At 45.2% G+C, this 24,287-nt stretch overlaps 1 protein-coding gene across 8 annotated transcripts in view; it reads right to left on the reverse strand.

Moving 5' to 3' along the window:
• AKAP13 (A-kinase anchoring protein 13) overlaps positions 1-24,287 on the reverse strand; it is a 258,664-nt gene that overhangs the window by 190,449 nt on the left and 43,928 nt on the right. For all 8 annotated transcript variants that reach the window (XM_036278132.1, XM_036278131.1, XM_036278130.1 and 5 more), the window contains exon 2: positions 1,575-1,618. In XM_036278132.1, the coding sequence (XP_036134025.1) occupies positions 1,575-1,607 (33 nt within the window). In that variant the 5' untranslated portion in view covers positions 1,608-1,618. The remainder of the gene's footprint in view (positions 1-1,574; positions 1,619-24,287) is intronic.

Here is a 24,287-nt window from a genome sequence, read left to right on the forward strand (position 1 = left end):
CCAATCGATGTTCTCTCTCATCGATGCTTCTATCTCTCTCTCCCTCTCCCTTCCTCACTCTCTAAAATCAATAAAGAAAAATTAATTTTTTAATGGGCTGAGTAGACATTTCTCCAGAGATACATAAATGGCCCATAAGCACATGTAAAGATGCTCGAAATTGCCCAGCTGGTGTGGCTCAGTGGACTGAGCACTGTCCCATGGGCTGAGAGGTCCCAGGTCAATTCCCTGTCAGAGCACATGCGTGGGTTTCAGGCTCAATCCCCTGTGGGAGGCGTGCAGGAGGTAGCCGATCGATTTTGCCCTCTCACATCAATGTTTCTCTCTCTCTACCTTCCTCCTCCTCTCTAAAAAAAAAAAAAGAAAAAAATCAATAAAAATATATTTTAAAAAAAGATGGTCAAAATCATGAGCCATTGGGGAAATGCAAGTCAAGACCACAATGAAATACCATTTCATACCCACCAGGATGGCTACAATAAAAAAGTCAGGTAACAGCAAGTGTTGGCATGAATTTAGAGAAATTAAAACCTTCAACATTACTAGTGGAAATGTAAAACGGTGCAGTTGCCGTAGAAAACTGGCAAGTCCTCAAAATGTTAAAGTTATCATGTAACCAAGCAATTATGTGCTTATGTATCTACCCAAGAGATATGAAAACACATGCCTCCACACAAAAATTGCTGCTCAAGTATCATTATTCATACTAGCCAAAAACTGCAACAACCCAAATGTCCATCCACCAGTTGATGAATAGATACAATGTGGTATATCCATACAGTGGAATATTATTCACCAATAAAAAAGGAAGAAATATGAATAGATTCTCTAACATAAACTGTAAGCATTATGCTGAGTGAAAAACCCAGTCACAAAAGGCCACATACTGAGTTATTCCATTTATTACAACTCTCCCGACCATGGCAACCCAAAACCCCTGTCCTCTCGTAGCCCTAACTATCCATACCTCTTAGTTGGTGCCTCGCCAAACAGCACTTTCCACCACCCCAATTCAGATCATTCAGTCTCATGACAATTAAACAAAAAAAAGAGTCACCTAGAATTTACTTTTTCCAGCCCTGATTCACTCATGTATCCACTTCATTTTATAGTTCCCCCACTTTGGGGAGATGGTACATCAGCCTTTCATTCAGATGCCTAGAGCAAAGAGCACTCTCGCCAGTGACAGAGCGCCACCTAGCTGTAACACAGGGTAACTCACAATGGCTGCAGGAAGATCACACTATCTTTACCAGAAATAAATGCACTTAAAAGAAAGAAGCCACCAAATCATTTTGCAGAGCAATGCAATTGTTTAACACATGCATCTTATCACCCTGACTATTTTAGCTCAGTCTTACAGGTGCTATCTGTACTCGGCTCAGAACTGTGCATGTATATTAGTCATTCAGAATTTACTACATCAAATTCAATTTCCAAAGCATGTTAAGCCATTCACGTGTAGGTGGTTAAAAATTCCTCTTGTAAGAACATAGAAGTGTTTGGGGGTTTATTGTAACAAGTAAACAGGAGCGATGAGTACAAAATGAAAAGAAACGTCATGATTTACTCACATATAATGGAGCTTGTTGTGGATTAAGTTTCATGACCCAGGACACTGAAAAAGAAAAGGGAGAAGAAATAAATGAGAATCAAATGAAAAGTTATCGTCAAAAATATAAAAACCAGCTAAAGTCCCAAATGCCAAGCATGGCTATCGGAGCTCAATCTGAAGTCTGAGATTAGGGGTTTGGGAAGGCAACAAGGTCAAAGGTTGCAAAACTCCTTGTAGCCCAGGTTCAATCAACCTTTTCAAGTGGGGAGAGAGATTTCCCCACTGAAAAACAAAGACAAAAGACTTCACTGTCATAAAAGAAGTTTCAACAACCAACAGGATATTAAAAGCAGGGACCACTACAGCAAAAACAGCGTATGTTCAATTACGCTTTTGCATGATCCTCCAAATTCACATAATGTTGCAAAGCCAGAGGCTCCTCCCAGTCCCCCCAGGGAGCCTGGGGGAAGAGGGGACCCCCTAGAACTCTCTTCTCTCTGTCCTTCTTTCAAGAAAGGAAGGTTATAGAGGCCTTCCAACAACTAAAAGTTGTCGCCCTCCTTAAAATTAATAGCTGAATCCCCTACCTTACTTACGCTAACTGAATTCTCACAAAAATCTTACGAAGAACTTTAAAGACTTCCAAGATTGCATAATACATTCCTGAACATTAAGAATAGCATGTTCCTGCCCTGGCCGGTATGGCTCCATGATTAGAGCATTGGTCCGCATACCAAAGGGTTGCAGGTTCGATCCCTGGCCCTGGTCAGGGCGCATGTGGGAGGCAATTGATGATGTGTCTCTCTCACATCAATGTCTCTCCCCCCCACCCCCACTCTCTCTAAAAAGCAATGGGAAAAATATCCTCGATTAACAAAAACAAGAACAGCGAAAAAAATAATAGCATGTTCTTAAAAGTTTAACTTGGTGAATCATCTAAGCTAAAATATTATGGTCCAGAACTGTGGACTCCAGGAGGCCAGGTCCTTTGCCAAACACCCTAAATTTGAGAATAAGCTGATCCCACTTCATAAGAGAGGAGCAGACTTAAGTAATTTCATTATAATTTGGTCTAGCCCAGTGGTTCTCAACCTTCCTGAGGCCGCAACCCTTTAATACAATTCCTCGTGTTGTGGTGACCCCCAGCCATAAAATTATTTTCGTTGCTATTTCATAACTGTAATTTTGCTACTGTTATGTCTCAGGCGACCCCTGCGAAAGGGTCGTTCGACCCCCCAAAGGGGTCACGACCCACAAGTTGAGAACCGCTGGAAAGAATTTTTACCCATTCATAATAGGTAACTGAATTCAAAGCACATACTAGCCAGGGATATAAACAACAGTACAGAAATGTCATTCATGCATACAAAAAGAATAGATAAAATGCCCACACTCTGTGTTCTAACAGATCATAAAATCTCACTAACAATTAATTGAAATTCAAACGGAATAAATAAGAGGCTATCGATGACCAAATGCTTAGAATAAAGAGCAATGACTTAGTGACAACACAGAATTTAAAGAATAAAATCCTCCCAATAGTGAAATCTTCACAGATCTGCCAGTTTGGTCAGGATGTCTATGTCTGAGATTAAGATTCACCTAAAAAGCATTTAACACACTTAACGGGGAAAACTCTACAACCAGACTCCTAAACACACTCAGCTCCAACTAGGGGCAGGACTCAGGCTGCTGTTGGACAAAGACAGAGGATGCTGACAGCCAGGTGGCCCCCCACTGACTGACCATCTTCATGCCCACCCTGGTCCACTCTCTGGTCCACCCCATGCACCCAGGGTACTCCTCCCTCCTGCCTGCCCTCATTGAACAATTCTGTAACTTTAGGTGTTAAGATCACCTGCAGAAATCTACATTGAGAAACGTAGCAATAAGCAACTCTTATCATAGAAAAATAAAGATTTCCAGCCCGTCGGATTCCAATAGCAAGCATGGATTAGAAAGAGAGAGCGAGGCACGCCAGTATGTTCTCAGTGCATTAAATATCCGTTTAATTTAAAATTAAGCTCACTGGCCTTTTATAATCAGCTTTCCTGGTCCTGTTCGGACTTGCCTGGAACGAGGAATTCAAAGAACTTATAAATTTATGAACCAAATATACCTGTACTAACTTAAGTGTCCTTGTCACAAGCAGAAGAAATATCAGTGGGAACTGAAACGTGAATTAAAACCTTGGTAATCCATAAGGATTGGAGAACTCTATGGAGACACAGTAGAGACTTATGAGTCCTCTGGTGTTTCCTAATTTGCCCAGAAATTTAAGATGACTATGTGTGTACGGACCACAAACATCAATACAGGAAAGACATAGGGGCTACACAATATTCTCTAGACAAGAAAGCTAATTAAATGGGGAGGCAGCCCAAGTTCTTTACTGATTAATTCTGAGCAAGTCACTTAACTTGCCTGTCTTCTTATGTGCAGAAAGAGTATAATAACTGCTGCCTACACAGTAGCGTTGGCAAAATCATCACGAGAGAGAATCCAAGTGAAATGCTGAGCACGCTCCCAGGCACAGAGGGGAAGCCAGTTTCTTCTTCCTTGTAGACTCTCTGGGTCTCAATAGAGACGACCAAGCAAAATACACTGAAAACCACAACGGTTACATGAAAAGCTTCAGGTACGCCAGCGATGTATTTCTGTCTTCAAATACACGTGTGGGTAAATTACAAGTCAAATATATTTAACAAAATAATCACGGGAAAGAATCTGGAGCAAATACCAAAATGTTAAGTATGCATATCTCTGAGAATTACAGGGAATTTTCATTCCTAAATTGCCGGTTTCTTAATCACAACTATTCAAACAATGAACAGATACTGGTTTTGTAAACGCAGGAAGAAAACATGATGTACAACGCATCCGTTTTAAGTCCGCTGCCATTCAATGTCTCACAATTGAACTGCAAAGGAGTAAAAAAGATATTTTTTCCTACATGTGCACACTGAAGAAATCTACAAATAACAGTCCCTAAAGCGAATTTTTAAAAAGGCAATTAAAATAAAAATGTCTGTCCCATAGTATGTACATAACCAAATTTGCTATTCTTCAGCCGTATCCACACATTATACTGGGGAACCCTTTCAAAGGAACTCCACAATTAATGAAATGTCCAGGGCTGTCGGAATCACAGGCTCCGGCCAACACTGTATCAGGTAATTATGCTGCATCCTATAAACGCTCCTGAACCTGTTAGCTTGGTGACCTCGGCCCACTTCCTAAGACAGCTGTCCCAGGCCGGACAAACCGATCACTTCAGTGGTTCTTGTCATTCACAACAGGGAAGTTTCCAAATGCACAAAAAATGATGTGCAAACCACCCCCCACAGCCACCCCCCAGTTTCAATATGAGTGCAACTGTTTGGGATCCAGCCAAGTATAAACAGAACGTTTTGCCCTAAGCATACCTGCACGGCAGAGCGTGCTGCAAAAGAATGTCCTCGGCCCGGACCCTGCTAAGACTGAGACTGGGCTACAGCAAATCCTTTGAAACCACAAGCATTTGGGGTAAGAGTTAACATGAAAATGACAGTGCATACTCTGAATTTTTGTGTACCAGTCAACGTTCAGCAGTTCCTAGAGGGAAATAACAGGATCCAAAGACTCTTTCCTTGACTCCTACGAAGTCTGGGCTGGTGGCTGTCACATGCTACGCGGTGGTTGGGGGTGGGAACGGAATTCTGCACGATGGGAAAAGCAGCGAGCAAATGAATGGGCTTTTCCTGGTGAGGATGTCAGGTTCTCCAAAGAAAAGGAAAATACTGCATGTACCAAATATTTCCTAAATAAGGCACTAAGGAAATCTCATAGGAGTCTGACGCCTTCTGTTTAAAACTGCATCCATTAGTAACTGAGTTCTAAGCGATGCTTCTCAAACCTCAGTGCGTAGGAACATCACCCGGAGGCCCCCTAAACAATGGCGGGTCTTTTCTTGCCCCTCACCCGTCAGAGTGTCCAAACCAGAAGACCAGACCCGGCGATGCCTTTGGCTTTGGAAGCATGGCCCACACTTTAGGAAACAGCGGTGCTGAAACCCTTCGCACGTGTCGATTCCCTTACGGTTGTCAGCCTCGCTCGGTCCCAGGCTCACATGACACAGTGCCCACTAGTCACCAAGAAAAAAGCCAAGCACCGGTCACACCTGGGCTCAGCCAGGGAGCGGACGGGAGCCTAGGGCAGGCAGGTAGGATATGAAGAAAATGAAGAGTCCAACACACGACAACACTCACAGGAAGACAAAAAACACAGCAAACTAAAACAAAAACACTAACCCCCACATTCCCTATTTAATTTATCCTTTATCAGCGCTGGATTATCCAACAGACACAATGACCCCAAATTTAGGTCAAGGAAACACACGCAAATAATTAAAATAATTATCATGGTATAAAAAAATCAGAACTCGCCCAGCCAGTGTGGCTCAATGGTTGAGCGCGGACCCACGCACCAAGAGGGCACAAATTCGATCCTAGTTGGGGCACATGCCCAGGTTGTGGGCCCCATCCCCAGAGGGGGGCATGCAGGAGGCGGCCAACTGATGTTCTCTCTCATTGATGTTTCGCGCTCTCTCTCCCTCTCCCTTCCTCTCTCTCCAAAAACCAATAAAGGAAAAAAATAAAATTAAAAAGAAAAAAGAAATTTAATTTAATATAAAAATCTGAGCCTTCTTACACTCATCTTAGAGCTTACTTTTCAGTACTTAGGGCCTCCTCTTCTTTATCTATGTGCATAAAATCTGCCTGGCGCTCCAGCTAATCTCGCATTTCTGAGCCCCAAGAATATGACATGCAAACAGCTAGCTGCTGAGCACTGGGGATAAATACTACATGGCAACTACCAAGTTAATAAGGGACACACACATTTAAGCAGATAATTACAGTACAGTATGATAAATATACTAATAAAAACTTTACAGGGATCAGGAAGGAGCAATAAACTCTCCGGAAGGTGGAGGCCCAGGTGGCTTACCGGAGAAGGACAACCCGGAGACAGGTTTCACCAAGTGGACACAGGAGAAGCATCAGAGCGGAAGGAACAGCCCATCCAAAGCCAACACAGCGCAGTGAGCTGTTAAGATGGATCCAGAAGAATGAGAAGCACCAGCAGGAGAGGGTGGGAGAGGAGGCAGGAGAAACACCCCTGGGAATTCACGCAGCTCAAAACTGCGTGGCCTTAGAAGCCAAAGAAGGGAGACAGAAGAAAATACACAAACCACTGTGGCCCAGAACTACCCTAAAGACATTACAGCCACACAGTGGCTACGGCATCACACATCTCTGCTCTGTTTTTCCTTTCCCCTTTTGGTTTAAGCTCAGCTCAAATTTTTGTTCATTCACAGCTGCAGGTTCAAAGACTCACCAGAGGTAGCACTGAAGAAGCTGGTAATCAGGTAGCCTGAACTCAGACCCAGACAGCAAGTATCTGCTGTAGTGCCACAACCAGAAGGGCCAGGCCGGACCCCACCATGGCCTCCCTGGGGTACAGCCAGTGAAGGCTGGCGTTCCCTTGGGGTCCTCATCCTAAACCCTAGCCAAACCCTGTCAGCCACAGAACTTCATAACCAGAGGGGGTCCCAGGGTAGCCCACATCGCCCTTCCTCCCCACCAGGAATCCTGCCAGTCTGCCTGTCTCTGCTTGAAGACCAGGAAATACTAAGGCAATACCTGACTGATACGAACATCAGAAACGGCAAATAATCAGTAGCTTTTCTGCACCATTTGCTGGCAAAGGATCCGCAGCTACAGCCATAAGAACAAAAATCAAAACGTCTGAAGTCAGCCTGGTCCCAGAAGCGTAATCTAAGCAGCTCATGAATGGATCCTGCCAAGTGTTAAGAGATGCAGCCTGATCGTCGTGCTGAATGGGGCAGAGGTGGGACAGGGACCAGAGTGGGGGGACTCAGCCGCTCAGCACTGTACTGGGGCGCTCGCATGATGGTGGGGGCCTCTGGGAAGGCGAAGAGCTGCTCAGCACTGTACTGGGGCGCTCGCATGATGGTGGGGGCCTCTGGGAAGGCGAAGAGCTGCTCAACACTGTACTGGGGCGCTCGCATGATGGTGGGGGCCTCTGGGAAGGCGAAGAGCTGCTCAGCACTGTACTGGGGCGCTCGCATGATGGTGGGGGCCTCTGGGAAGGCGAAGAGCTGCTCAGCACTGTACTGGGGCGCTCACATGATGGTGGGGGCCTCTGGGAAGGCGAAGAGCTGCTCAGCACTGTACTGGGGCGCTCACATGATGGTGGGGGCCTCTGGAAAGACGAAGAGCTGCTCAGCACTGTACTGGGGCGCTCACAGGATGGTGGGGGCCTCTGGGAAGGTGAAGAGCTGCTCAGCACTGTACTGGGGTGCTCGCATGATGGTGGGGGCCTCTGGGAAGAGGAACACATACACGTGTTATTTCAATTCTCTCTTGGTGTCTAACACAGGCTGTGGTTTCCTGCACACACACACACACACAAAATAAATGGTTTATGCTGCTCTGCAAAGACCTAAATGGGAAAGAAAAGTCCAAACGGCTGGCTATTCCAACAGGTGAGAATTTCGCCACCAGCTGTATCCTGTTATCCGGAGGAAACGGAACTGCGCGAGCTGCCGGGGGTCCAGACACAGGCCGGCAAGAGCATCGTTCCAATGTGCGCTGACCGTCTATCCCTCCGGTAACAAGAGTAAGAGGCTTTAATTTTAGAAAAACCCCGACACAGCTGGGCTGCATGTAAATTAACTTCAGAGGGGGTTAAAATAGATATCCGGTAAAGGGGCTGCCAAATTCAAGCCTTTGTACTTCCTTCATCCTCCTTAACCTTTACCGTCCAAAAAGCAAGCGGCCCACTGGATTCGTGCAATTAGTTATAAATCATCTGGAAAGACTAAATATAGGCACGTAGGCCCTCACACAAATGCGGACGTTACTGAGCTGGCTGACCTTAGCTGGACAAACCCCAGGACCTAGAGTGGCTACTCTGTTAGGGATTATTCAGCAACACACAGCCTGCCTTCTTAGACACACTGCATGACCAGAGCACTATCAGATTATTCCTCCAAGTGGCAGACAGGAGAGGTGTTAGAAACACAACAGAAACGTTTCAATGTTTTAAATGGTTAAAATCGTTATTTTGTCTCAGAGATTGTGAGACATTGTCTCTAATGAAATACTCAAACCATAAGAGGAAGATGTCTTGTGCCTTTTGAAAATGCTAATTTGCAAGAGTTAGGGCTTATAAAGATCATTCACTTTCAATTCAGACACGCTGCTTCGTAAAACAAACATAACAACTGTTTGACAATACTAAGGCAATGGGTAAGATTAGTTCTCAACTGAGTTTAAAATCAACTTCCAAGTTAAAAAAAAAAAAAAAGTTCTGCAGTTTCTCCTACCTTGATCAATTCACTCAAAATGGTTGTAAAAAAAAAAAAAAAAAAAGATTAAAAAGGCAGCTATTTATCAAACTACTATAAAGTTTAAGCTTGTGTGGTGTTACACTTGTTCTGGAATTAGAATAACAGATACACAAGAAACTTTAGATACTATTTCATGAATTTCAGGTGCTCTGAATTCTTAATGGGAAATTCTTAGAGGGCCACATATGTTCATAACTTATCACACACTGCATAGGTGGAAAATTGATTTCCCCAGTTGAACTAAGATCAAAAATAAAGTCTGAAGAAAAACAACCCTGTTGCTTTAAAATATTTTAGCATTTCGAGCTGTGTGTGAGGAGATCAATGGGACATAACAGAAATGCACATTAATTATCGTTTTTTGTAAACGCAGAAACAGACCCTATTACTATGGGCGTGAGACTTTAAATATTTAAAGGAGAGAGAGTCCGGCATCCACCACACAATATCCTGTCCTTTGAATTACAACACTTCAAAATTCATAAAATACATAGCATAGGTGTTTCATAAAATCAGTATTATAATAGAATGACCCAAGTGCTAATGACGTGGTCATAATGAGCAGTTCAATTGGCTACTTTCCCTGAGAAACTTTACAGTGAAAAAAACCACCACATCAATTTAGGGGAAAAAAGACTAAAGATTTCCAACTGTCCTAAAAGGCAAACAGTTGCTTTGCAGGTTTTGCCCACTGGGAGGGATGGTAGGAAAGAGAAGCAGGCATCTCCATCCTCAGAGAGCCCAGGCCGTCCGGAAAAGGGCATCTCCATCCTCAGAGAGCCCAGGCCGTCCGGAAGGCGGGCATCTCCATCCTCAGAGAGCCCAGGCCGTCCGGAAGGCGGGCATCTCCATCCTCAGAGAGCCCAGGCTGTCCGGAAGGCAGGCATCTCCATCCTCAGAGAGCCCAGGCCGCCCGGAAGGCGGGCATCTCCATCCTCAGAGAGCCCAGGCCGCCCGGAAGGCGGGCATCTCCATCCTCAGAGAGCCCAGGCCGTCGGGAAGGCGGGCATCTCCACCCTCAGAGAGCCCAGGCCGTCGGGAAGGCAGGCATCTCCATCCTCAGAGAGCCCAGGCCGTCCGGAAGGCGGGCATCTCCATCCTCAGAGAGCCCAGGCCGTCCGGAAGGCGGGCATCTCCATCCTCAGAGAGCCCAGGCCGTCCGGAAGGCGGGCATCTCCATCCTCAGAGAGCCCAGGCCGTCCGGAAGGCGGGCATCTCCATCCTCAGAGAGCCCAGGCCGTCTGGAAGGCGGGCATCTCCATCCTCAGAGAGCCCAGGCCGTCCGGAAGGCAGGCGTCTCCACCCTCAGAGAGCCCAGGCCGTCCGGAAGGCGGGCATCTCCATCCTCAGAGAGCCCAGGCCGTCCGGAAGGCGGGCATCTCCATCCTCAGAGAGCCCAGGCCGTCCGGAAAGCAGTCCCATGTGAAAGGGGATGAGAAGAGGGTTTGGAAAGCATGCAAAAAAATAAATAATAGATATACGAAAGGCAACAAAGGGGAATCATTCCATTCAACAAATACTTGAGTGTGTGCTCTAGACAGACTGTGGACAGAACAGCAAACTATAAATAGTCCAAATAAGCTCTCCAGAGAGCTGAGATCCTGGCTCTCTGCTGAAACCCACAGGCCCACAGCAGCCCCCCAACTTCAGCAAATTCAGTGCTAGAACAGTCATGGTTAAGACGGCCAAAATTCAAACCGATCGGAAAGGCAGAAGAACTAAGGTTGCTCCAAAAATATGAGCCAGCCAAAGAATCACACTTTGACCATGCAGTGTCCACTGGCGGAATGGATGGACTGCTGTGGTCCTTGCAGGTCGGTGATGTGGGGGGAGGGAGCTGAGGCCCAAGCCCTTGCTAGCCACAGGCCCTTCTTCTCCGCCTGAAAGGGAGTGAGTAATCACTGCCTCTGGTCAAACAAAGCTGTGCACCTCGGATGCAGCGCAGAGGTGACCCGGGGTAGGTGTCCTACAAGCTTTGCCTTTCGCTGACAGCAGCCCAGCAACATGCCCACCCGGGTTAGGACGCCCAACAAGGGAGGAAAAACAGTTGTGCGAGATGAAAACTAAGAAACAAAACCCATACTGGCAGCTACAGCAGAGCCCTTAAAAAACAGAGCCACTCCAATCACCACCGCTTCGGAAGTTGGAAGTTAAAACCTCAGTAACACCGATTCTCCCTCTCAGACGGAAAAGGTGTTTCCAGCTCTCGAACTTGGACCCGAAACAGTTGCCTCTGTGGTTGGCTCTCCATGAGCAGGAAAGCAGAAGGGGGAAAAACCACAGGCCAACCCAGCCTCAGCCCCTACCCCAGGAGGTCGAAGCTCACAGCTCAACTATTCTCACAGTTTTAAAAATATATCACTGGTTCCTCTTTCTTTCCTTCTGTTCCCCTCCCCAAATGCTGGTACAACCAAACGAAAGTTCACGTTCTAAAATCATCTCCAGGAGCATTTAAATAGAACCCAACTGCCCCAGTACCGACTACAGGGAAAAGCTAAGCGAAGATGAAGGTTCGAGACTGACCGTGGGCTCCAGTCCACATTCTCCTCACCCTGGGTTCCTCCCTCCCCACTCGGGCACGTGGCATTGCTACAGAGAGACCTGGTCATTTTCTATCTCATCTGTTCGTACAGAAATAGGGACACTGTAAACGTTCAGAGAACAGAGTAAAAGGACCAGCAACAAGCTCCAATTATATCAACTGATCTCATCCTCTTGTTCCAAGTTGCTTCCTGGCATCTAAAATCCATTTCTGAAACTCCAGGGCATTTTTAAAAATATCCCCACCCCCAACTCTTTTCAAGCACGCTGGAAATACATCAGGGGGTAAACATACGTCCTCACTGGCTTTCGGAATTCATATTCTTCAAAAATCACGCAATCTATACATGTTAACTCACTGACAGATTAAGGGTTAGCCTCTGTTTTTCACTCAGCATGTGCCCTTCTCATTAGTTCATCCAAAAAGTAAACACCCTAATCCTACAGCTTTGACATCATAGCTGATCAAATACAAAGACCTAACTACCAACATCATCTTTGCTGGCTTTTATTCTGTTCCAGTTACTTTGCTAATAATCCTCACGTTAATCCATTTGACAGATGAAGAGGCTCATGGTTCAAGTTACCTGTATGAGGTCACACAGCTTGTAAATAGTGGGAACCAAAATCTGAACGCAGATCTGACTCAAAAATCCACGCTCTCAACCTCTCACTACTACACTGCTGCCTCACCTAATACACAGCCTGACCTCCATGCCTTACCTTGTAAATGGAAGGAGTTGGATTAGGTCGTCAGGAAAGTATCTCGCATCTCTAACACGTCACCATTCCACATACAGAAATACCGGCTACACTGTACATAAACAATGAGGCAGGGTGAGGAGGGGACAAACACAGTAAGAAGAGAAGAAAGAGAAGGTCTTCTCTTCATTTAAAGGGAAAAACCTTGGTGGAATTAGCAACCCTTCACTAATCAGAAGGCTGAAGGCAGAGATGTGCATGCTTCAAGTGTCTCTGCAGACTAGTCATCTGCTGCGTCTCCCCCAGAACTTATCACTGCAGACGAACCCTCTGTTTTCCCCACGTAGCAGGTCAGGGGTGGGGGACGTCCGGCCTGGGCGTTTGGTCTGGCCCTGCCAAGGCAACCACAGGCGGGACTCAGAATTCAATAAATCCAGGAGCTTGTCTCATATCAACGTAAATTTATATTAACTGAATCATAATAATAATGTAAATTTTGAAAGACAAGCAAGGAACATGTATTATGGGATAGACAGGACACATAGGAGTACATGGCGGACAGACACGGAGGCTTCTCGTTGGCTGCCCACAGCCTGTCTGCCTGTGTTGCGGTGACTCAGAGGACAGTCAGGGCCAGGCAGGCGGGGAGTGTACACGTTGTGAAAGTGTTAACACACTGTGGGAACTACGGCGACCCGGTGATGATGAGACGAGATGAGATGCTTCCACGAGGTGTTGATGACCTTGTCTCTGATGATTGACGACGATGCTGTCGACACAGACAATAACTCCAATCCAACCCTGACACACACATCCACGATCAACAATCCTCAAGAAAACTGAATCTCAGATGAAGATTAAGGAAATTACAGGACACAGAAAAGCCCTCAAGAGTCCAGGATACGAATGTTGAATATATTCCAAATCCAAGATGCAGGATTAGAACAGCGATCAAAGCAAAATAACCGCTGAATAATCGTTGAAGTCAAAGGCAACCCTGTGTGCCTGGTGTGTGGCGGTGCGTTAGCAGTAATGAGAACAGCCGACCTGGAGCATCAGTACAGCTCAGAACATGCTAAACTCCGTGGACTGGGAGGCCAGGTGCTTCTGGAGTAAATCAATGCTCTTCAGGGGAGTTTGGAATCACAACAAGCCGCTTTCACTGGGCCTCGCTGTGACGGGGACAACGCCATTCAGACGAGTTGTGTAGTGAGCGAGCTAACGGCAGAGAAGCTGAGGCCCCTGCAGAGGGCGAGGTGGTGAGATGCGTGGTGGCTGCTGCGGAGCTGTTAGCACCAGACAGAGTCAAACTGTCTCCGAGTGTTGGTCTGTCTCAGAGAACCGTCTCCGATCGGATTGCTGACTTAGCACAAGACACTGAAAAAGCACTGAAGGTTCTGCAGGAGATTTCCGGTTTTTCTCTCTGGCCTGTGACAAGACAATGGACATAACAAACACTGTCCAACTGGTCATTTTCGTTCCTGGGGTAACTGCAGAGTTTGACACGCGAGAGGAACTGCTGTCCCTGGGACCGTGCGTGGCCCTACAAGGGGTGAGGACTTGTTGGAGAGACTTGTTTTATCAATGAAAAAACCTGAGCTAACATTTGAAGTTAAGGGCCTTACTACCGATGGAGCTCCAGCCATGGTTGGCTCCCAGAAAGGGTTAATTGCATCTATCAAGAAATAACTGAATCGTCTCAGTCTTGACCCAAGTGACTGAATTAGATGCCACTGCATCCTACACCAGGAAAGTCTCTGTGCACAGTCGTGCGGCTCAGCAATGTGATGTCAACAGTAGTGTCATGCACACATTTTGTCAAAAGCAGAGGGTTTAACAGCCGCCGGTTTAAGGAGTTACTGAATGACCTTGACTCTGAGTCGGTGATCTCGTTTATCACTGTGATGTGCGGTGGCTGAGTTGCGGGAACGTGCTCATGAGGTTTCACAAACTGCGGGATGAAGTCAAGCAGTTCATGGAGAGGAAGGCAAACCCTGTCGGGGAACTCAATGACAGCAAGCGGCTGTGTGATGTAGCGCTCATGGTGGACATCACCAAGTACCTCTCAGAGCTGAACGTCAAGCTGCAGGGCCCCAACCAGCTTCTCGGCTCCCTGCTTTCAAACGTGAAATCACTTGCAGCTAAATCGAGGCCTTGGGAAGCGTGGCTTGAAAGGAATAACATGGTCCTCCTACAACACTTAAATATGCTGATAAGTATGCAAAACTAACTGATGCATTTAATGAAAGATACAACAATGTGAAAAGAAACAAACGGGACTGAGCATCTCTGCTACACCATTCACTGTGGAGCCAGCTGATGTGCCTGATAACCTCCAACACGAAATCACCCAGCTGAACGCAATGATGAGCTGACCGCCAGGTACAGCCCCGCCCCCTGCTTGCGTTCTGCGAACGTTACCTAAGCAATGACGGCTTCCCCACTTGGAGGGGACAGGCACTGAAATATGCATCTGTGTTCGAAACCACTCACTGCTGTGAGCAGTTCTTTTCAAAACTAACCATCGCAAAGGGTCGGCTGTGCTCCGGACTGACCGCCGCAAACCTGGAAGAGCATTTGCGAGTAGCAGCAGCATCAATACCAGCTCACGGCACAGCCTCGCCACAGAGAAGCAGTTCCGGCCACCACACTAAGAGTTAATGAAATGTCTGATCAACCAGAGCAGGCTAATTTTTAAGTTGATAATTCTGTATGACCCTCTGGTGATGTTATAAATATCCAAATGGCCCTTGGCAGCAAAAAAGGTTCCCCACCCCTGTGGTAGATAATGGTCTACAGAAAAAGGCAGCTGCATAGTTACCCAACAAGTAAAGCAACTCAACAGACCAACATGTTCCTCCCCACATCCAAATGGAAATGTTTACAAGCTTGAGAAGCAGCTGGGAATGGACGCCTTCTGCACAAACCCTGGTTAATATCAGCTGAAATCCGCTGCCCCCAAATTTAGTTTCTGTTACTGAAGCAACAGGAACTTCTGAGAATGTTTTCCCCATGAAGTCTATAAAAATCTGTAATAATCCAGCTTCAGCATCAATACCCAAGCTTAAGGCGAGTGAACAGGGAATCTTTCACATTCAAAACTGCACTGAAAGGGAGTGATACTATTTTTATCAATACTATATTAAATTTCACACACTGTCCTCAGGACTAGACCAGCCTATCACTTCATGGCACATATTGGAAAGGGCATTGGCTTTCCATACAGGAAATTAACAGTCTTGAAGTTTGCTATGAAGCTGAACAGAGAATCATAAAACAAAGCAGTTACAGAGCAAGATGGACAGACTAAAGGACACATATACCACAACCTTCCATTATAGACCCTGATCACTAACCCAGGTCAGAACCAGGGACAAATAAAGACTACAGATAAGAGAAAAAAGAATACCACAGAATTGGACAAACTAAAAACTCAGTTGTTATGCCCTGGCCACTTTGGCTCAGCAGATACGGTGTCAGCCCAAGGACAGAAGGGTCACAGGCTCGATCCCTGGTCAAGGACTCATACCTGGGTTGCAGGTTCGATCCCTGAGCCCAGCTGGGGTCGTGTGAGAAGCAAGCGGTCGATATGTCTCTCTCACATCGATGTTTCTCTCTCCCCCCACCTTCTTCCCTTCCATTCTGTCTAGAAATCAATGGAAAAATATCCTTGGGTGAGGATTAACAGAAAAAAAAATACATTAAAAATAAAAACTCTCCAAGTTAACATTCAGATATGGGCTAACGACAACCACTTAGTAGACAGATGTACAATCTTGGTCAACCCAACTGGACCTCTAAACTTTGATCTTCTCTCTGTAAAGATACACGAATAAGAAACCACCGGTTTGCAACTCCCTCTGGGAAATTCATTCCTTAAAACAGAATGGCACACAAAATGTACACAATTAGAAATTACCTAGAGTAATGGATTCTGATGAAACCAAAAAGAAATCAAAGGAATAAATAATGACGTGGGAGGCTTATTACCATACACAGATTTTTTTAAAGCTTCCAAAACTCCTGAAAAGGTGACATTATCCCTATTCTACAAGAAAATGGACACCAGGGTTCAAAGAACTTGTATAAGAGCACCCTGCTCAAGAGTCATAAACTCGACAGTCAATTTGCCTCCAAAGCTCTTTGTTAATCCTAGACTGTGCTACCTCCCAAATCAGTAACTGGATCCCCAACCCTATGTAGGACACACATGGATGGGCACAGGAACAAAAGGCAGGCAAGGAGCATGTCTGAATATTTATGACCAGGGAACTCACTAGTCTGATGAAGCCAACCCGCAAAGGCAACCACCCCTCACGCCAGACTTTAACCCTTTGGCTGCTGGATCACAGGGTCTGTGTTGTATGGGAAGGGACCTTCTCGGGGGAGTTCTCAGCAAGGAGACGAGGGAACCATGACTTAGGGCAGTGTTTTAAACTTGAACAATCAGTATGGCTTCACCGGTGCATACGACCTACGCGTGAGCACGCAAGCGTGAATCTCTACAAGGTTAAGGTCAGAATCAGAGAACTGTGGCTTCCACGTTTCCTCCAAGACATTGACGACGACTCACTGCCAAGCGACTCCCAGCACTGCCACCACTATCGCCATCTAAGAGAGAAAAGCAAAGACCCAACAAAGCCTCCCCAGAGGTGCCCTCTGCCAAAGCCGACTCTGGTATCAACAGAACTCGCTGCCTTTGATGTCGCCAGTCCAGCTCGAATGCATCCGTCTCCTCTTGCCCTTTCTCAGAAACAAGAGGGCAGCAGGAAAAGAAAGCAGAGGAGAAAGACGAAGAGAAGGCAGCACGCACAAAAAGAGCCAGTGTTCCCTGCGACCGCCAAAGGAACCAGCCCGGGCTCGTTTCAGAGAAACAAACCATATTCTCCCGTTCTGTGCAACTTAGCGTTGGCTGCCAACTTAATCTCCCAATCTCATAGCAGAAGGAAACCCTATAGGGATGGAGATCGGGCAGGCTGGTAGGACCGGACAATTGGGAAAAAGCAGGACAATCCGGCCTCAGTTCTTCCTAATCTCGACGCTCATCCTTTTCCTCCTCGTTATAAGCAGTGTCAAACAGTAATGATTTCTACTTCATTCTTTCATTGAGTTTAGGAAGTGTTTACCCCTATTCCTTCAAAGAGTCTTTTCTGTCCCATTCACCTTCTCTTCCTTTACTAAAACTTCAATTACAAGCGTATTATAGACCTTTTATATTTATTTTTTTGGTACGTGCCCCTAGCGGGAACCGAACCCGGGACTCTCTGGTCCGCAGGCCGATGCTACAACCGCTGAGCCAAACCAGCCAGGGCTAGACCTTTTTTAAATAGTCCCACAGGTCTTTGGGAGTCTGCGCATTGTTTCAATCTCTTCTCTCTGTTCTTCAGATTGGATCATTCTTCCTGATCTAAAAGTTTAGTGGGTTTTTCTTCTGTCATCTCTATTCCACTCGGCGTATCCTGTAAAGTTTTTATTTTAGCTCATTTTTCTTGTTTCACATTTTTATTTGTGCCAAGATTTTGTAGATTTTCATTGCAAGCAGCTCTTTCTGCGTACTGTGATACTTGCTGCTTTTAAGTCCTTATTCGCTCAATCCAACAGTTGAGTCATCTTGAGATCAATAGCTGTTGATTGGATTTCTGTTCAGCATGGGTCACATTGTCCTGTTTCTTCATATTTTGATTAATTTTGGATGGTATCCTTGGATATTGTGGTGACTCTGACTACTCCACTCCTCCAAAGAACCTTAATTTTTGTTTAACAGTCAGTTAACTGAATTCACATGGCCAACTTCACTCTTAGATGCCAATCTCCATTTAGTTTGAGCCAAGGTTGGCTGCCCCGCTCATGTCTAGATCCCTCAAACGTTCAGTGATTATTCCTGGAAGGTGAGATTATGGGTACATTTTATTTTTCTACTTCAAGTTCTAAAATGTCCATAATAAGTCAAGTTCCATACATTTCAGAATTTCCCAATGGAGCACGTATTATTAAAAGTCACGATAGTAAAGAGGATACTTACTTTTTTTTTTTTAAATCCTCACCCGAGGACATTTTTCCATTTTTTGTATAGATAGAGTGGAAGGGAGAGAGAGGAATAGAGAGAGTGAGAGAGACAGAAACATCGATGTGAAAGGGACACATTGAGTGGCTGCCACCCGCACAACCAACCAGGGCCGGGGACAAACTGCAACCAAGGTACGTGCCCTTAGTGGGAACCGAACCCGGGTCTCTCTAGACCGCAGGCCGACGCTCTAACCGCTGAGCCAAACCGAACCGGTCAGGTCAAGGAGGATATTTACTTTTAAGTGATACTTAAAGGTTCATGAGTTGTTGTTTTTTCTTTCCCATAACCGCTTAAGGCAGAAGCCCCACCCAATCCATTTGACAAACACTCAAATCTCTTTTCCTGACACACTGACTTAGAAAGGTCAAACAGGGCATTCATTACAACTCAAAATCACCCTCCACCAGAGCTCTAGTTCTGTATGTGAAGACAGACATAGTAAATGGAAGAGCTAATGTAAAAGCAAGCATTCTGTCACCACGCAACAGATGTCTGCAGTGGACAGGGCCTAAGGAAACAGCCGTGTCCACATAGAGAGGAACATACAGATTGCTGTCAAGAGTCAGGGACTGCAAATATACCCCAAGAAGCCTGAAACATCAATCAGAAAGAATATATGCACCCCTAAGTTCACAGCAGCACTACTGACAATCACTAAGATCTGGAAACAGCCCAAGTGTCCATCAGTAGATGAGTGGATAAAAAAAACTGTGGTACATATACACAATGGAGTACTATGCAGCTGTAAGAAAGAAAGATCTTTTGCCCTTTGAGACGACATGGAGAGACCTAGAGAGTATTATGCTAAGCGAAACAAGCCAAGCAGAGAAAGACAAAGATCACATGATCTCACTTATTTGTGGAATATAATGAACTAAACAAACTGCTGAACAAAATTAATTAAAAGACATAGAGGTGGGGTACAGACTGACAAGCTTCAGAGGAGGGGGGCTGGGGGAGATGAGATAAACCACAGAACTTACATGCATGTATTTATGACCAATGAACATAGACAACAAAGCTGGGGATGGGGTGGGAAGGGGAGGAGGGTGTCAATGGGGAAAAAATGAGAAGCATCTGTAACAAAAACAAATTAATAAATAAAAAATAAATTAATTTCTAAAATAAATAAAATATTTATTTGAGGAAAAAAAAAAAAGAGTCAGGGACTGCAACTAGATGACATGACGCTGAGACAGATAACCTCTCCCTACTTCTACTATGGCTCCAACTCCGCACACAGATGAACAGATTCGACCCATTGTTTCCCAAAAGGATGATAGAAACTCTTAATGGTTCCCCCTACTTTTTTTTTAAGCCTTTAAAGAGCAAGCATGCATTTTCTTCAACGTCATATTCTCGAAAGCACCTGACACACCACAGTAAACCCTCAATAGCTGTGAGAAAAACTCTCACTTTTAAGGTCAAATAAGACCTGGATTCGAATTCTACGTGTGCCTCTTACCATTTCAGATGAGTTACTTTTAAGGATTGAGCCCGGCCGGTGTGGCTCAGTGGTTGAGCGTCGACCCAGGCACCAAGAGGTCGCTGGTTCGATTCCTGGTCAGGGCACATGCCCAGGTTGTGGGCCCGATCCCCAGTTAGGGGCATGCAGGAGGCGGTCAGTCGATGTTTCTATCTCTCTCTCTCCCTCTCTCTTCCTCTCTCTCTAAAAATCAATAAAGAAAAATATGGGGAAAAAAAAAAAGGATTGATAAAAACGCTGATATAGATGATTTCTATGAGGTCTGGAGCAATTCATTTAACTTCTCTAACCATCAGGTCCCTGGTCAGTCAAAAAAAAAAAACAGATCACATTTTCTTACAACACTTTGGGGAGGATTAAGTGAAAAATGTAAGTAGAATGCTTAGCTACAGTCAGTGCCTGGCACACTGTATATAATACGTGACAGTTACTGTTGGTAAGTACTGAATGGACCGAGAAATAACCCTCCAGAGTCATAGCCTCGTGGAACAGGAAAGGGAAGGTTCATGAGCTCAGGAAAAGCTCCTAGCCAGTAACTTTACATAAGACAACCAGACTCACCACGGGAGCAGACAGCGCCGACCAGAGGCAGGAGGAAACCAAGTTCGGGCGGGAGCTTCCTACAGACTGAGGCAGTGCAGTCCTTAGCATTTGGATTCCGATTCAGAAGGAGTGGTCAGGACTAGTATTCATCCTTTTTTTTTTTTTTTTTTTTAATTTTCCTTTATTGGTTTTAGAGAGAGAGGAAGTGAGGGAGAGAGAGAGAAACATCGATGAGAGAGAACATCGATTGGCCACCTCCTGCATGCCCCCCACTGGGGATCAGGCCCACAACCTGGGCATGTGTCCTGACCGGGAATCGAACCGGTGACCTCTTGGTGCATGGGTCAACGCTCAACCACTGACCCACACCGGCCAGGTTAGTTTTCATGTCTTAACACCTTATTAACAGCCATCTCTAACCCAAAGCAGAAAATGCTCAGCGTATGCAGCCAAGTGACTAAACAATTAAACACTTCTGATCTGGCTTACAACAAGGAGAACTTATCATAGTTTACAGTGAAAGGCAGAAGGGTATAATTCTTCACTCCAAAAATGACCTCAACGCTTAGAAAAATGCCGTAGACTATAAAAAGGACTTTGCTACTCTTCTGTGTGTGAGGCCAGACAAATAAGGAAGATCTAAGACCTACTGCTCAGGGTGGTACTGTATAAAAGAAAGTACATCATAAAATTCCTTATCTATTTGATTTCCTTCTTTTCTATCAATGAGAATGAACTTTAGACTACATGAAGTAGAATAAATAACAGCAAAAAATAAAATAAAATAAAAATTACCAGCCCAAGTCACGGAGATAGTTTCAGTGTCTGACTTAAAGGAGTTTGTTCCAGGCCAGAAAGAGATACTTCCTGAGTCCTAAAAGATTATTTAAGAATAAAAGGAGATGGAACATTGGTTTGCAGTAAGAAAGTAGAGTTCTTTTGTTCTTAGTTACTTTCGTCATCCAACGGATTGAGAGCATGTCTAAATTTCAACAAACACGTGTCCAAACCTCCCATGATATTGTTGTGAACGAAGTGAAGAAATTTGGGTTAAAAGGACATGGTAACTGCAGACATGCCACTCAAAATTTAGATTTTAGTAGGATCGAAATTCTCTCTCCCCCAACACATGCTTTTGTCTGTGGTCCTCACAGAACATGCTTGTAAGTTAAAACATGTTGTTGCTCTAAGAATTTGTGGAAGCAATACAGGAGGAGGAGAATATGACCCAGATCCCACTCCCAACCCTCTCGTGGTTTCAACGGCAAAGCAAAATCAGTAACTGATGAATAGCTGTAAGAAACAAGGTTTTTATCAGAGGTGAATGCAACGCTCCCCTACCCCTCCTCTGTCCAATGAACATTTTACCAAGGTCTTGAAATACGAATGACAAAATGATTAAATATAGACAACAGTACGGTGAAGGCAGGAGGGGGTGGGGGGAGCAGGGAGGAGGTTGTCGAAGGGGGGAAAGAGGAGGGGCATCTGTAATAAAAAAATATTAATAAACTCAATATTTGAAAAAAGGATTAAATATACAGACTATCTGAGATTCATTAAGAATAGTAATAGACTGAAAATTAGACTGAAGATCCAAAAATCCCTGAATGGCTAAAAGGATGTACATGAGAAGCTAAATGTAGCAAGATGAAATTTAATATGGATACAAATGAATCCAACACTTCTACGTCAAAATACCCCGGGACTTAGGTCAAAACACCCAGGACTTAATGTTGAAACACTCAAGTGAGCAGAGAGAAGACAGAAGAACTCTATCATGTGAGCGTATGTAGAAAGAGACCATCATCTCTCTTCTGTCCACGAGATGAATTAAGGTTCTTGGGTGAAAAGAAAGAGATAACTTGACTCTACTTCTTGATAGCTGTTAAGAGACCAAATGAAAAGAAGTGAATTGAGCTTCAGAGAGTTTACGTGAGTTAATTCAAGATAATATAGTTATTAAATGCTTGGTCAAGATGCTGGCTCAGGAGTTCTGGGGTGATGATAATGTAAAATCAATATGATGATTGTTAACAACTCTGAATATATTAATAGCCATTGACCTGGATTCTTTAAACGGGTGAATTATATGGTGTATGAATTATATCTCAACAAAGCAACCCAGGTCCATACACTTTTCCATTTTATTCAAGAGCTCTTTAAAAAAAACTACTATTTTAAAAAGCAAAACGGAGTTTCTGTCATTCTGTGGCTCCACACCCCGTTTGGCTTACCCCTTGCCCCTTCCTTCCATTTCAGAAAGCAGGCTCAAGAACATCAAGTCCCATTGACTAGCACACCAAATCCCAGCGACGTCACGGAAACTCCGGCTCAAGCCTTCCCGCACCTTGTTTGACTTGGCACTGACTTTTCTCCAGAACAAAATAGGAATCTCATTTACCTGCCCAGCATTTCCGAGAGGAGGACCGACTTGCACAGTCCACAGTACCGCTGTCCAACACACAAGTTCGACGTCATCCGTCTCCACTAGTCTGCAACTCCGCTTCTCTGTCTTTATTACAGAATTATGGCTACTTCTACCTAGGCCACGCAATTTTGTACTTTATACATATCAGAATGGTACTCGTGTGACCTCCAATTACCTAAAGCTCACACATTCATTTACCATATAACCACAGAGGTCCGACCACATGCTAGGAGACACGCCAGGTGCAGAGGAGAACATGCCGAGTCCTCTGAAGGCTTATCTGTCCTCCCAGAGGGCCTACAGTCCGGTGAGGGACAAAATCAAATAATCACACCGACAAACAAAAAGGTGCAATAATATTACAAAGATAAGGTGCCTGGTATCATGAAGACAAATAACAGGAATTTTACCTGTTTGAAGAAGTCAGGGCAAAGCTTCCCCGAGAAAGTAAATGCTTGGGCTGAAAGCTAAGAAACCAATAACAATAACAGAGAAGAATATTTCAGGTACAAGGGGAAGAACCTTCCAGGTACAAAGAACCCAGCAAGCCCTGGCCAGTTTGGCTCAGCGGTTAGAGTGTCGGCCTGCGGTCCTGAGAGACCCGGGTTCGGTTCCCGTTAAGGGCATGTACCTCGGCTGCAGTTTGTCCCCAGCCCTGGTCGGTTGTGCGGGTGGCAGCCACTCGATGTGTCCCTTTCACATCGATGATTCTCTCTCTCTCTCTGTTCCTCTCTCTCCCTCCCGCTCTACCTGAACATAAAATGGAAAAATGTCCTCGGGTGAGGATAAAAAAAAAAAAGAACCCAGCAAAACAGAGTAGGTAAATAGGAAGGATTCAAAGAAAAATGTGGCAAAAGCAGAGAGAACAAGAAGGAATACTGTGGCCCTGGCCAGTTTGGCTCAGCGGTTAGAGCGTCGGCCTGCGGTCCGGAGAGACCCGGGTTCGGTTCCCGCTAAGGGCACGTACTTCGGTTGCAAGTTTGTCCCCCCGGCCCTGGTTGGTCGTGCGGGTGGCAGCCACTCGATGTGTCTCTTCACGCCCATGTTTCTCTCTCTCTCTCTCTCTCCCTTTCTCTCTCTCCCTCCCACTCTATCTGTACAAAAAATGGAAAAATATCCTCGGGTGAGGATAAAAAAAAAAAAAAAGAAGAAGAAGAAGGAATACTGTGTAAAATGAGGCTGGAGAAGAGTTGTAGGGGCTGGACCCTTTAGGGCCTACTAGACCTTGTCGACTATTTTGGTCCTTATTTTAACAACAGGGGTCACGATTAGAGTTTTATTTTAAAAGAATCACTTGTCTGCACAATGAACAGCAGTGGGAAAGAAGGCAGGAAGTGGCTACAGGGATCCAAGATGTAAGGCAGTGGCAACAATTCGTAGAGCCAGGGTGACAGTAATGACGACGGAAAGAAGGGGGTGACAACAGCTACTACGGATATTAAACCCAACAAGCTCGGGTGATAAATGCAAACATCGGAAATAGGTGGAAAGGTGTATCAAGGGAAACTTCTAGATTTCTGCCTTGCATGACGTGGTCCCATCTATTAAGTG

The sequence above is a fragment of the Molossus molossus genome, unplaced genomic scaffold, assembly GCF_014108415.1.
Source record: "Molossus molossus isolate mMolMol1 unplaced genomic scaffold, mMolMol1.p scaffold_m16_p_24, whole genome shotgun sequence".
NCBI classification, from domain to species: Eukaryota; Metazoa; Chordata; class Mammalia; order Chiroptera; family Molossidae; genus Molossus; species Molossus molossus.